This window comes from Diuraphis noxia, unplaced genomic scaffold, assembly GCF_037042655.1.
Source record: "Diuraphis noxia isolate RWA-SAM2 unplaced genomic scaffold, SU_Dnox_SAM2 contig0002, whole genome shotgun sequence".
Taxonomy (NCBI): Eukaryota; Metazoa; Arthropoda; class Insecta; order Hemiptera; family Aphididae; genus Diuraphis; species Diuraphis noxia.
In genome coordinates, this window is record NW_028301712.1 from 46,738,259 (window position 1) to 46,753,272 (window position 15,014).

Below are 15,014 nucleotides of genomic sequence, written 5' to 3' on the forward strand. Positions count from 1 at the left end.
GCGTAGTCGATAACAATGTAATCATTGTTATTAATACTAAGGGCTAAGGACCGTTTCACATGGACGCGTATCATACGCGAAGTGTCGTACGCGCGCGTTTCTCTCTCCAATATGACGCGTATGAACTAAATTAATGTTAACTAAAAACGCGCGCGTACGATACGACGCGTATGATACATTGATACGCGGCACATATTATGAAATGAGCCTAGCGGACTGTCAGTCGCCACTTTCGCCAGTGGGCTCTTACTTAATTATCATTTTAATTTATTGATACCAGAGTTAATTTTGGTTTAAATAGTTCAATGTTTCAAGTTGGCTTATGTGGTACTAACTACTAATCCGTCATCTCAAAGTTTATATCGACTTCTATGTGTGATTTCTTGCTCATTGATTGACTTTTCAAACGTTGAGCTGTGTTTCTTTGATCTCCGTTAACCGTCCAACACATTTATGTTTCATTGTTCATGTTTTGCCCTAAGTCACAAACTATGTCGTCTGTGAATTGTGATTTGTACCTGTATCGTCTTGTTATTATATCTGTTCATCATTTTCCATTGGTAATATTGTTTTTCCATTTCTAGGGTAGCTGAATAACCAGGAATTTGTTCTATGAATCAACGTGTTTGTGAACATTGTGAAGGTAGTTTCTACACTTAAACGTGTATATCTTGGTGCCATTATTGATTTTGTTTATTTTGGCTGTTGATGTCAGTGGCTGTAGCTGAGTGGTTGCTTGCAGTCGATGTATTGTTGTTATTTTCATTATATTATAAGCGTGATAATAATGTTAGGAGCGAGATGAAATCTTTTACCCATCACATGTGAGTATTGGTTGACTAACTTTTTATATTTATTCTAGTAATATTACCGGTCAATGGGGTTAGATCTTAGATACCAACATCCGATTGATGTTTATGTATATAGGTTATTGTGTTATTGAATACCTATCCTTTATTCGTGAAAGCTTTAGGTACTTATATTATTATTAACTATCTATAAAGGCAACAAGCAACAATGGAGCAAGTATATAGAGTTAAAAACACTCTTTTCTTATTTTTTCCTTTATAACAATACCTATTTTTATAGCAATGAGCCTTTGAAAGGAAATGTATTATGGTTTTTTTTGGTACTTGGTAATATATTACGCACATAATTACCAAGTTCAGTAACCTAAACATGTGAATTTTAATTACATCATAATATTCACTAAATCAAAGATATTAATTTATAATCATAAAAATATTCTACCTTATCAATGTGTACTAAAACTGGTAGGTATCTAATAATTTATTTTCTATTGTTTGAAGAGCATTTTCATTTTATCATGGGAAATTACTGTTCATTAAGACGACGCTACCCCGCATATGTTGTCTCCGTCTTACAAGTGCGTAACATACCAAATTTTATACTCAGCAGATCACGTTTAGCTCCGTTAGTTTAAAATTTAGAGTAAATTGACCTCTTACAAAAATTAAAGGTAATATTATTATCAAGGGCATGACGTAGGCTTTTTATTATATTTTAATTTTAAAGTGAGTTATGTGTATTTTAAGATATACAAACAATTTTAAATTTTAAAATACACATAACTCACTTTAAAATTAAAATATAATAAAAAGCCTACGTCATGCCCTCGATAATAATGTTACCTTTAATTTTTGTAAGAAGTCAATTTACTCTAAATTTTAAACTAACGGAGCTAAACGTGATCTGCTGAGCATAAAATTTGCTATGTTACGCACTTGTAAGACGGAGACAACATATGCGGGTGTAGCGTCCTCTTAATGTTTGAAACAAATCTGCTTTCAATCCACTTTCATATATCTGTTATTTTCAACACTGCTGTTTTCTGTTATATTCTTAATCATTTTATCGACTTATTCATGCTAAGATCTAATTTCATAGTTTAAACTGAATACTTAACAGTTAATACTTTCAAGGGCTTCTAAGAGCCTGTTGTACAATAGTTAAATTAAAGTTAAACCGCCGAATTCAGCTGATAACATCAGTGGGTTAATAAGCGTATTTGAGGTATAAACTATGATTGTAAAACGGGCTAGAAATAAAATGTATTATAATGATTTAGATTACTTATTATTGAAACCTTTAATTTTTTAGTTTTTACATAAAATATCATAAAAATATAAATCTTATATTAAATATAATCTTACAATACCTATCTGTGCTCGCAGGCAATTGATTTTTAAGAATCAAAAAAGAAATGTGTATAAATTTATGGTCTTAGAATACACAATGAAGACTGCACTATGTATTCTCAAGCAAAATTAATGAAATAAAATATGAAGGATAATTAAATCATGATAAAATTATATTTTTTTAGTGGCAAGTGGCAAATAAAGTTTAAAAATTGTGTACACAAAAATAAACTAGAGCTATATTTTGAAAATAAAAATGGAAAGGTATTGGTGCCCGCATGCAATTAATTTTTAAGAATCAAAAAAGAAATGTGGATAAAATTATGGTCTTATAATACACAATGAAGACTGCACTATGTATTCTCAAGAAAAATTAATGAAATAAAATATGAAGGATAATTAAATCATAATAAAATTATGTTTTTTAGTGGCAAGTGGCAAATAACGTTTAAAACTAATCAAATGGATTAATGGATAAATAGATAACACTTGTTGAAATATTGTAAATTGTATAAATTTATTTAAAGTCCAAATAATTTATTAAATTAAATTCGGCTAAGCACAAATAATATTTTAAATAAAAAATCGACTAAGTCCAAATGATTGAAATGTGGATGAGCGAGATGTGATTAAGTATTCTTGTCATCTAGCCGCTAGCTGCTTGTTGTTCGTCTGATGATTGTATCGTCTACGAGCTTCTCTCGTAGAAAGAATCTCTAGTCCCAGCTACATTTGATATCCCTGTATATCTCATATTCATGGTCATAAAGCGAGCATATGCAACTACATGCACCACACAAACCGGATGTCCTTTCACATATATATTTATTAATACATTAATGCATATTATAATACTACTACTTTATTTGGATTTAATCACAACTCGCTACAATAGATATCTAGTATTTCACAATATATAAACACTATATTATTGCATTATTGTTTTTTTGTGAGGGAAAAACTTCTAAATATTTTCGTTCATTCATGACTGATAATTTGTATGTACCTACTACAGGTATCTTGCATGTTGCATTCGTGCCAAAAAAAGGTCGTAAATAATAAAATATGCGATTGATTAGATCGACAGATATGTCAATATAGAATCTTTTTAATATTACTGGCAAATAATAATTTTATAAAATATAGAAACATAATAGTATGTCTATAGCAGTGAATGGTGTACATGTTTTAGATGTAATAGTACGTTCAAAGCATTTAAAAAGTTAAAGACTTAAAGTTCTGTTTTACAAAGTTATAAGCATAAAAGCAATTATTTCTAAACAAGTTGATAATTTGTATAAAAATGTATTGTATTGTATTTATAATAGAATATATATTATATAGCGAAATGGCAAAATATGTGATTTATTATTTGACTGAGATCGTTTTAAACTTTTTGCACAAACAATATTCTTTAAGTTTAAATTGCCAAGTATATTATTATTAGACACGTTCTAAGCCACTGGGTTTTATTAACTATTACCAACAGTTCTTCAAATATTATATTATATTATATTATATAAACAATATGTGTTATCTTGTATACATATTTAATTTGTATATGTTTTAATATTTAAATAATGTTCTAAAATTTACCAAATTACAATAATTTGTCATAATATTAGTGAATATTTATCCTTACATATCAGAGTTGTGCTCATTTCAAATATCTTTACATCTATTTAAATTAAATTTTAAATTTTAAAATTTCCTTAAATCCAGGTGGGAAATGCTTCTAAATACATTTTTAAAAAAATCAATACTAAAGTGGAATTTAAAAAGTCTTCCATATTTATCTAAAATCGTACATATTCATCGCTAAAATATTTCAAATATTTTTAAAGTTATCTATAGACATTTAAAATGTTTGACCTTTTTTAGTTTTTTTTTTTTATAAATGACTAAAATTTTAATTACAAGCACGTTTTTTGAAGGTTAAATTTTGACAAAATTTATTTAATCGAAAATGTGCAAATGCTTTAGTTGTTAAAAATGTATAAAAAGTTTAAATTGTACAGCTTAGGATTGAAAATTTAAAACAATGTTTCACGTAAATATTTAATTCTGCTGTGAAAAAAAAATCTAAAAACTTTACAAACACCGTTTTTTTAAATAGATATTTTAAGTTCAAATTTGAATGAAATTACATATTAAATAATTAAAAATAACAATTTTTAGTTATATTGTTGTAATTTAAAAATATTATTCTTGAGTACTTAAATTTCTAGAATATACTTGTTATTCTAATATTAATAGTTAATATTGCTAATGACTTATATTAATACTTTATAATGAGTTGTATATATCTTCTATGAATGACTGAGTGAGTGACATAATGAATTTGGTTTTATTAATTTTGAATTAATTTTATAGATACTTACATTTTTATTATTATTATTATTATTGTAATTAATATAATATAACATGTCCTAGACATATAATTATAATTACTTCGTTAAAATACATACCTCTCACAATCAAACGATACACATTCAAAGGTGCCTAAATGTAATAATTTATATTAACAATTATCAACTAATGTATTCAATTAGTGTATCAATGTAATATAAAATTCTATCTATTAAACACTGTTGACATAATTCTTGCATGTCAGTATATTAGTGCTATAACTTAGTACTTTTTGGATTTACACATGATTTTTCATGTTGCTTTACAGTAAAGTGTGAACTATTCACTATTTTAATACAAATATGAAACGTCTTTACGAAAATTTAAAGATCATTTAAATTGTTTTTTTTTTTAATTACTGGCAGAGCAAATATCATAATTGATTATTATTCAGTTACAAAAAATCAAATTATAGGTACTATTTACGTTTTTGAGCTCAGATAACAAATAAATGATCTATATAAAGTATAGATAATTTCATAAGAATTCTGATAGTTGGCTATCTTTTACTATTTTTTTTGTACTGGTTATAGATGAATCGATAAATTGATTTTACAACTTAAGTCCATTTTTAATTTAACAAATGATTAATTAATTTAACAATTTTTTTCAATTAAAAACTAAAAACTAGAATTATTGTCATTACTTAGAAAATATTTCTCAATTCATCATTGCCTATAAAAAAAATGGAGATTGATATTACCTATACCCTAGTGACTATTTTAAACTGTATTTTCATTTATTAAATTTCTAAATTTAATAATTAAAAAATAATTTTTTTACCTTTTATAATTTTAAAAATTTTATTTTTATTTTAAAAAGAAGACTTATCGCGACCCAATTTTAAAGCTTAGCGACCCACCGGTTGAAGACCACTGCCCTAGTCAATATCTTAAACTATCTACATTGATTGGAATTATAGTTATTGACTAGTCGTTAACGTTAATTTATTATTGTACGTTTTTGTTGGTAAAATGTATCGACATATTCATTGTCAATTACAATTGCATAAAAATTAAATATTTAATTTAATTAACTTACAGAGTTATAACATATAAAACAAAACAATTAAATTATAGACTTTAAAAAATGTGCATCTATATAATGTTACAAAACTTAAAATTTATTTTACCTTTTTTCTGTCCTACTAACTAAATTACATACAGCTTAAAAATAAAAAGTAATAATTCCAACTATGTCATAAAAAGTTAGTAGATACAATTTAATATAATCACTCATATTGGGAGTGACTTCTAAGTTATGATTAGAGCCCGGAATTATATTCTTTTGCATATTTTTTATGAGTCTATGCAGTCAGACGGGGGTTTGAAATCTTTACGAATCATGAAACAGGTGTAATAATGGCAAGTTTTTTTTGCATATTTGAGAATATTTCAAGATAAAATAATATTTCGTATAATAAAGAATATTAGAGAATATATCGATTAAATTGTATAGATGTTTGGTATTTTTGGTTGCAGTGACGTAAATAATATAAATTATAGTATGTCCGATAATAGTGATAATGACATGATATTGAAAATATACTATATATTTATATACCATCGTCCATCGTATATACGATTATTATACCCTACGTAGTAATGTGCTGCAATCCATTGTAGTATATAAGATATGTGACTTATCTAAGATAACAATGCCCGACAAAAAATAGAATTACTACACAAAAATAGCTAGCTCCAAGCAAAAAGCATATTTTTGGCATATTTTATTATGATTTTTAAAGAATATTGGAAGAATATTTTCAACTTTTTAAGAGAATATTAGCATCTTATCTTGGCTATTTTTAAAGAATATAATTCCGGGCTCTAGTTATGATATTAATGATGAATAAAAAAGATTTGATAAAGAAAGATTATATAAAAAGATTCTAGGTAATTTTTAGTTTGAATGTCTGACCTAAAAACTACACTATAAAAAACAATATATTTCTTATTTCATTATTGTATGACATGATTATATATATATATATTGATAATCATTAGTCAATATAGCCGGTGTATCTGAGTTGGGTCTTAAGTAAAAGGGGTTAATCGCAGATGCTACACTAGTTGGATTCCAGATTTTTTCTGATTCTATGCTAGTTTGACCCACAATTATTTAATTGATAATTCAAATTATCAAATTAAATAAAATAATTTTAATTTAATAAATAATTATATTATTAAATATTAAATTAATATTTTTTGACAGTATTACATTACACTAATATTTTACTTAACATTTCAATAGATTCAGGAAACTTTATTTAAACCAGTTTTGAGGTTAAAAATGATTTTTTTAAATGTTAGTAAAGTGTAGTACTAACCAAAAAATATGAGGAATATTTGGCCCACATGATACTTGTTGTTTGACATGCCTGTGGTATACCATTGTGGTCCAGTGGGGGAGGGGTTAGATGTGAGCTAATTCACAGTTTTTTCTCAGTTAATTTGTATTTCCAAAGTACATCAAATGCTTTTTTCTTTATTTTAATTCTATTAACAAATATTAAAATATTTTAATATTTAATTTTACAGTAAAGCATAAAATAAAGCTTCCTACTTTTTTCAACTGAATCAATCACTTCTTTTACATTTTTTTGAATTGATGGCTTATCACATACTAGTGGCGTGCAGATCTCTTTTTCCACGTGGGGCAAAGTTAACTTTTTACACCCACCATCACCCACCCAAAAATAAAAGTTACAAATAATATATGTTTTACTAAGGGCCTCTATACAGTTATATGAAAACAATATTTATTAAGTAAAAAAATTTAAAAAAACCCACACGACCACACCCACCCAATTTTCAAGTGGGGCCCCATTGTGTCTTGTCTGCACGCCACTGTCACATACCAATTTTTCAGCTTTTTAATTTGTTATGTTATATTTCATATTATGAGTTTCTGCATATTATATAATATATCTCAAAAATTTTATACCATTCAAATATCATATAGGTAGTTTGTTGCACACACTTCACTTCAACTGATTACTTTGTGTACCCCAACATAAATGTTTTTAGATACCCATTTATTATATATTTTATTAACATTATTAATACAATTGTATTAATGCAGTTACCTGTTATTATAATACATTTTGTCTTTTAGGCTGAACAAGCAGTACCAAGTATATTGTTATTTTCCTGCCCATTTGAAGAAAATTACAGAACTTGAAGAGTCCTAGTCAAAACATTTATGGATATGTTTTCAATAATGAACTAAAATATGACAAGTAAATTGCAGTTATTTTTAATCATATAATATATTACCTAGCCGGCTCATCTCCAACAATGCCAACAAGACCTAACACACAACCTCTGGAGTCCTAGAAAAGTGGTTCCTAAATGAAAAGTTAAAACACTTAAAACTCTTCAACAGTTATAATTTTAGGTTGGATATTTTTTTTTCTGATGTTTTTGATCCAATTTAAAGTTATATTTTTATATTCCCGAGTTTTTTTTATAAAAATAAAGGTTGTTTAGTAAGTTTATATTTTATTTATGTGGTCTCTGAATTAACAAAATGATATGATTTTAATTCGGGCATGTCAAACATGCCCTCAGCTCAATTTTTTGTGGCCCGGCGGCTACCAATATTAATGAACAAAAACATAAAATGATATAATAAAAATAATAAAATATTAATGTTGTGTTACAACTATCTTAGATTCTTAGAGAATGGTTTATTTGGTTTACATTATTATACTGTCTTATATTCTGATAAACTAATCAAATGAGAATTTTTTTAAATTTTTATATGTTTGGTGTATGAACAAATAGGACTCGGGTCATTGAGATCTTAGCCATACATATGGTAACAACATGGATTTAGTTATCTCGGGATCATATTATCGAGCTTTGATCTAAAAGTCCTGAAAATAGGATTTGTCGATTATCAAAAAATTCGATATTATAATATAAATTTTAAATTATAAAATTAATGTTAATAATGTTGTGCTTATGTTAATATATTCATAAAATTCATAAAAAAATGTATTTTTAAATCTAAGATTTGAAAATGTAATACACGATTTCTTATAAGTTTGTTAACCTTTATCATAATATAAATTATAAATATCCACCAGAAAGTCAAATTAAATTTTTATGAGTGTTTGAAATTAATTAAACGACGAAATAAAAAAAGACCTCCAGAAAGTCAAATATTTTAATAAGTATTAATAATAAGTAATAATAATCTAAAATATATCCTAGACAGATAAATCGTCTCCGCTCAGAATCGTTTTTTTATATACCAATGTCACAATGATATAATATCGTTGGATTCAAATTTAATTCCATCTATTACCTAACCGTTCTAACCGACTAATGTTGTTACAATAGCAGTTGAAAAATAAAAGAAATTCAGTCACAATTTTTTTTATAAGCATTCAAATCAAAGTTTAAACATTGACAAAAAATTTAAAAATCACAAAAATTCGCAATTTATTTTAAGCTAGAAATTCATAAAAAAATTTCTTTTTAAATCTAAGTTTGAAAATTTATTACAAGATTCTTTACAAGTTTGTCAATTTTTACCACAAAAAAAAAATGTCCACTAGAAATTCAAATTAAATTTTTGTGAGCGTTTGGAATTTAAATTTTTACAACATTAGATTTTCACTAGATTTCTCATTTAGCGATTTTCTTATTTTGGTGTAACTCTAAAACAAATGACCGCAGATACTTGAAATTTTCACAGAATGCTTATATAGACATTTTCTATATTTGATAAGATTTTCAAAATATTTTGATTAGTTTTGAGCTATTTACTGGCGTTTTATTTTTTCAGCTTTTTAAGTTTTTTTTTTCTATTAATGTCAATAAAATTTTAGTGGTTTGGTCAAAAAGCTTCAAAATTTAATATAAGGCTTCCAACATATTGTTTCAATAGCAGTTTAAAAATATTAAACTTACATAGTCACAACTTTTTTTAATAAGCATTTAAAGTTATCTGAGATAGAAATTCATATAAAATGTTATATGAAAATCTAAGATTTGAAAATTTAATTCAAGATTCCTTATAAATTTTTCTACCTTTATCAAAAAAAAAAAAAAAATGTCCACCGGAAAATCCAATATTTTAATAAGTATTAATAATAAATTATCATAATCTATAGGTAATATAGCAGTTGGAAAAAAAGTCAAATTACAACAATTAAGTATTTAACAATTAAAATTAAAATATTTAATTAAGTATTATTTAAAAATTGTTTACACATCATTGGTAAAATATATAAAAAATAATTTTAATTAAATATATAAAAAAATAAAATCTAAAGTATTATTCAAAAATTTTAAACATTGGTTAGGTTGTATGCATATGTTACATACAATGTCCGGAATTGTACATTTTGCAATTTGTACAGTGATTTTTGTACACATCGCGAATTGTACAATGTTGCTGTACAAAGAAACTAGATTGTACAAGTTTCATTATACAATTTGCGATGTGTACAATAATCACTGTACAAATAGCGATGTAATATTTGTAATAAAATACTTTTAAAACATACCACTTATTATATTGTAATTTATATAACTTTATTTTAAAATATCCAGTATGGCAGTATTTCTATTTATTTGTTAATAATAATTAAGACTTTAAAACTAGCAGTAATCTTGTGGTTTCAACAATGAAAGTACATTTCGCAATTTGTACAGTGATTATTGTACACATCGCGAATTGTATAACAAAACTTATACAATCTAGTTACTTTGTACAGCAACATTGTACAATTCGCGATGTGTACAAAAATCACTGTACAAATGGCAAAATGTACAATTCCGGACATTGTAGTATATAATGATATAATATCATTGAATTCAAATTGAATTCCATCCATTACAGTAACCCATTTATAACCTACTGTACAGCAGAGCAATTTCCACTGTTTTATATGTTATATTATTTTTATATGCAATATGCATTTGATTTTATTATATATGCAGCAAATTTAAGGGTGATGTGGGTATCTAGGTGGTAGTATACAAACGAAAAGCTATACAATTGACACTGACCATGTTAAAAGTTATTATTAATTGTAGTTGCAAGGAGAGTAAATTGTAAAGGCATTATTAATTCTTTACTAACTTAAATTTTAAAAATGGATCTAGCTGTGTCAAACAAGCTGGGATCTATAAATGTCAGTGGATCTAAATGACGCAGGACCATATTGTCTCGAGATCTGAATGACTCAGGCCTGGTATATGTTCTTATCAGAATGGTTACCGGGATCTCGATGACACGGAATCTATTAGTTAACATACCATGGGCTCTATAGTGAGCTTTTAAATATATTAACCCACTTGTTACTTTGAGTTTGATATGCCTGTTTTAGTTGCTAATTAGCTTTGTAGTTTTTATATTAGTTCTAGAAATGGGCTTTGCTCAGTCGGTAGAAGTATCAGCTTTTGTAATTTTATAATTTAATTGATTTGTTTATTTTATAATGGTATAATATATAAATCTTTATTGAATAGTGCTGCGTAAATAAATACATTAATAAGTACCTAACAATAATAATTAAGTTTTAAAAAATTATCTAAGAACGATCTAAAAATTATTATAGTTCTACTGTTTTTGATTAAAAAATATTTCCCTATCTATCCTATTTTATACATACATAAAAGATGTTAATAATGTACGATTTTAAAGTATTTAACTAACCAAAATATTTTGCTTTATATTATTTAGGTAACACTTAAATTTAATTAATTTTAAGATATCTTTTGTATTTCATTCCATTTATGTTTCTGTAATTTAAAATAATAATTTCAATAAAATACTTATATTTGCCAAATTTGTTTGAGTTATAATATATTTTTTTTTATGCCATAATAGAATATGATTTAAAAAACATTTGATCTACATAATATCCCTGGCGTCAGTTATAACTTTAAAAATATTGGTGACAAAAATAATTCCCAATCTAGTTTCTACTTGATATTTGTGTGATTGTATAAATGATAAATGATGATAAATGAATATTGCCCAAACATACTACATACTACATATTTTAAGAGTTTAAAAGTGAGTTAGTTTGTCAAGGTACCTATTAATACTTCTTTAATTAAGCACACAAATTTATATTAATAAGGAATTTCATTAATATACACATGTTTTTTTTTTTTTTTTGCTTAAACCCTATGTTATAATTTTAATTTAACAAGTTCTATTACTTTATATTGTTTAAATAATTTATATTATTATTATATTTTATAGTTAGCCTTATGCCTCATCTCATTGATAACTTAAAAAATATATTATTAAGCTAATCAAAAATGAATAGTAATATAAATGTTTGTATATAAAGTATTCTTTAAATATTTTATTTAAAATCTATTCTATACACATAGGTTATAGTTAATGTAGTTTATTTTTAAATCACTCTAGTTGATTTTAAGATTGCCTCTGGGAAAATAAAAATATACCTATTTACTCACTAGTCACTACCCTTACCCCATAGTATTTCATGTACTCACTAACCATTGTTAATTAATAGTTCCAACATATAATGTATTTCTATCATATGAAAATCAAAATGTAATTTTGTGTATGCTTACTTTGTAGTCATGTTCAAGAGTTCATATTAAGACAGCTATAATCGGTACGTTTGGATGTTTTAGTAATCAAACATCAATCAATCATATTGAAACAGATATCTCAAATATTGAACAATTTAGTTTGGTTATCCAATATTTTATGATCAAGAAGTAATAATTATGAGAGGTTATTGAGTCTAAAACTTGCCCAAGATGCTACAGGTAAGGTATAATGTATGATGTTTTTTATTCTGTAATGAATAAACATGAAAATGTCATTAACTGGAAAAAAATGTATACATTTTTATTTGGATGTGTCCAGGCTGGTCTCACTCTTATAAAATAATAAGTACCGCGTAGTAATGCCTACCAAACACCAGGCGCGCCACATATGATCGTTACTGCGCATGCGTTTATAACTATTGTTCCTCGATCCCGGCGCGCCGTTGCCGTTGTATACTAATCTATGGTTGCCCGTTAATCTGCCATCATAGATTGGTATACCATTTTGTATTTTTTCCGTTTGCTCTTTTTTTCCACGTTTTCGACTTTTCAAGTTTTGTCATTCAACTATTCGTGTAGTGTATTCTATCGTGTTAGATTAATTTTTTCTTACACAATGGTATTATACCAATGTTGTATAAAGGGATGTAAAGCCAAAGGTTAGTATTGTTATGTAACTACATATTAGGCATATTTATATAACCTGCACCTTTTGTTATATTAGATGTTATATCTCATCGGTTTCCAAACGTCAGACTTTATCCTATAAGATTGTGAGAATGGATGAAAATTGCCCAGTTAGAACATGAAGATCCTCAAATTGTGTACAACAAGAAAAGGATTTGTGGTGCACATTTCACAAGCGATTGTTTGAGTCCTGGGACTAAAAGATTGAACTGTAATTCATATCCTACATTAAATATACCGGCAGGTAAAATAATTAGTTTTATAGTAATATTAATATATATATATATATGTGTGTGTGTGTAAAATGTCTATATAAATGCATTATAGTAGATAATTCATCTTGTAAAGAAGTGAACCTGCTTAGTACCTCATCAACCAATCTCGACTTGTCTGGATTTGATGTATTAGATACACTATCTCAGTTATTACGTGTGTGGATAATAGTTTTAAATTTTTTTTAATGCACATATTACGTAGCTAGCTTTATACTTTTTATATTCCACTTATATTACTCAATGATATATTATAGTATTTAATGAGAATTTTGCATTGAAATAATTAAAACTAGTACACTAGAAGTTTCTATAAGTTATAACTATAAATTTACTATTTGCCTATATTTAACACCATGATGGCATGACTTTCAAATATGTTTTGCTTTGCTATGCAGATGATGATAATGGCTTGCTTTGTAATGTAACTAGAATATCTGCACAAGTTGAAAATCGAAAAACAAAGAAAAAAGATACTGGTTAATAGAATTTAAGCTTTCATATAATATAATTATTATGATACATTATTAATTAATATTTTTCTTATGTTCATATATAGGTTTATTAAAACAGATAGGTGTTACAAAGTGTAGTCATTTGACATCAAAATGTAAAAAATTGTATATTATTGCCAATCAATTGGTGAAAAAATGAAGGCTAGATGGAAGTAGAAAACAACTTTTTAAAAGGAGGTTACAAGCAGCAGAAACTTTGTCAGATAAATTACTTTCCAAAATGACACCTGCGGCTTCCATGTTTACACGACTACAAGTACGGGAAACGCAGAAGAAAAAATGTTGAGTCTGACGTTATTCAAAAAGAGCCCCAAGTGTTACAGAATACTGTCAAAGCTATTCACTCTACCTAGCAAAAGAACACTTAATTTAATCCTTTCTAGTGTTTCAATCCGTCCTGGAATCAGTCATGAGTTTGGTCATGAGTGTTTTGAAAGAAAATGTAAAAAAACAAACCAATCGATAGGTGAGTTGAGATGTTTTTGTTAAAAATATTACTTGTAACGTGGGTCATGCACGGGATTTCATATAATACAATTTAATTCTTTTACATTTATTTATTTAGGTATTGTTCAATCCTTTTTGATGAAATAAGTCTAAGTAGTGGTATTCAGTATACACTATCAACAGATGTGATTGATGGATTTGTTGACTCTGGTACCTATAAAAATCAAAGCTTAGCTGATCATGCGCTTGTTTTTATGGTCAGAGGGATTAGAAAGAAGTTTAAGCAACCGATATGTTATACATTTTGCCAAGCAGCCACCAAACAAAATGAGCTGGTGCAACTGTTGAAAGAGGTAAATTGAACATCAAATAATTGTGTATAATATGTTAATATTATTAATTTATTTCTAATAGGTTATTCGTGAAGTACACAGAACTGGGTTAGTTATTGTTGCCACTATTTCTGACCAAGGACGAGCAAATGAAGGAGCAATTAAAATATTGAATGCAGAAACTAGGGAATATTGTATAAGACAAAGTAAACTGTATAAAGATGATTTTTATGAGGTTGAAGTTGATGACGAAAGGTTACAAATTGTTCAAAAATCCTTCCTCGTTTGTCAGATAAACACGTTATTCCTGAAAAAATAACTAAAATGAAAGTGAAATGTGCCACACAGGTATTCAGTCATTGTGTATCTGCGGTTATGAATTTCCTTGCTAGTGAGTAATATTTATTACAATTAAATAATAACTATCGATACATTTATGATATTTTTGTTTACAGCTCAAAATATTATTGATTCTGATGCTGTTGATACTGCAACACTTCTATTATTTTTTGATAAGTTGTTCGATTCAATGAATGGTTCTTTCGATAAAGTAGTTAATGGCAAAATTTATAGAACTGCAGTAAAGACAAATTCTGTTCACCATAATCTATGGGAAAAAAGTCTACCAATTCTATTATCA

At 26.6% G+C, this 15,014-nt stretch overlaps 1 protein-coding gene across 3 annotated transcripts; it reads left to right on the top strand.

Annotated features, from left to right (window-relative positions):
- LOC107169738 (uncharacterized) lies at positions 1-14,287 on the top strand. 3 transcript variants are annotated; one of them, XM_089218502.1, is made up of 9 exons: positions 1-520; positions 585-643; positions 716-824; positions 7,686-7,809; positions 12,147-12,340; positions 12,846-13,052; positions 13,479-13,559; positions 13,640-14,061; positions 14,161-14,287. In XM_089218502.1, the coding sequence occupies exons 6-8, from the start codon at positions 12,905-12,907 to the stop codon at positions 13,732-13,734; spliced, it is 324 nt and encodes a 107-aa protein (XP_089074628.1). In that variant the 5' UTR covers positions 1-520; positions 585-643; positions 716-824; positions 7,686-7,809; positions 12,147-12,340; positions 12,846-12,904; the 3' UTR covers positions 13,735-14,061; positions 14,161-14,287. The 3 variants fall into 3 exon arrangements, with proteins under 3 accessions (XP_089074628.1, XP_089074627.1, XP_089074626.1); XM_089218501.1 differs by having other exon boundaries at positions 1-514; positions 585-824; XM_089218500.1 differs by having other exon boundaries at positions 1-824.
- Positions 14,288-15,014: the final 727 nt, after the last annotated feature.

Bases quoted from the DNA above. Each gene is read 5' to 3' on its own strand.
- LOC107169738 (XM_089218500.1), top strand. From the start codon at position 12,905: ATGAAAATTGCCCAGTTAGAACATGAAGATCCTCAAATTGTGTACAAC. The intron at 13,053-13,478 runs GTAAAATAATTA...TTTGCTATGCAG, and splicing joins TACATTAAATATACCGGCAG to ATGATGATAATGGCTTGCTT. The intron at 13,560-13,639 runs GTTAATAGAATT...GTTCATATATAG, and splicing joins AACAAAGAAAAAAGATACTG to GTTTATTAAAACAGATAGGT.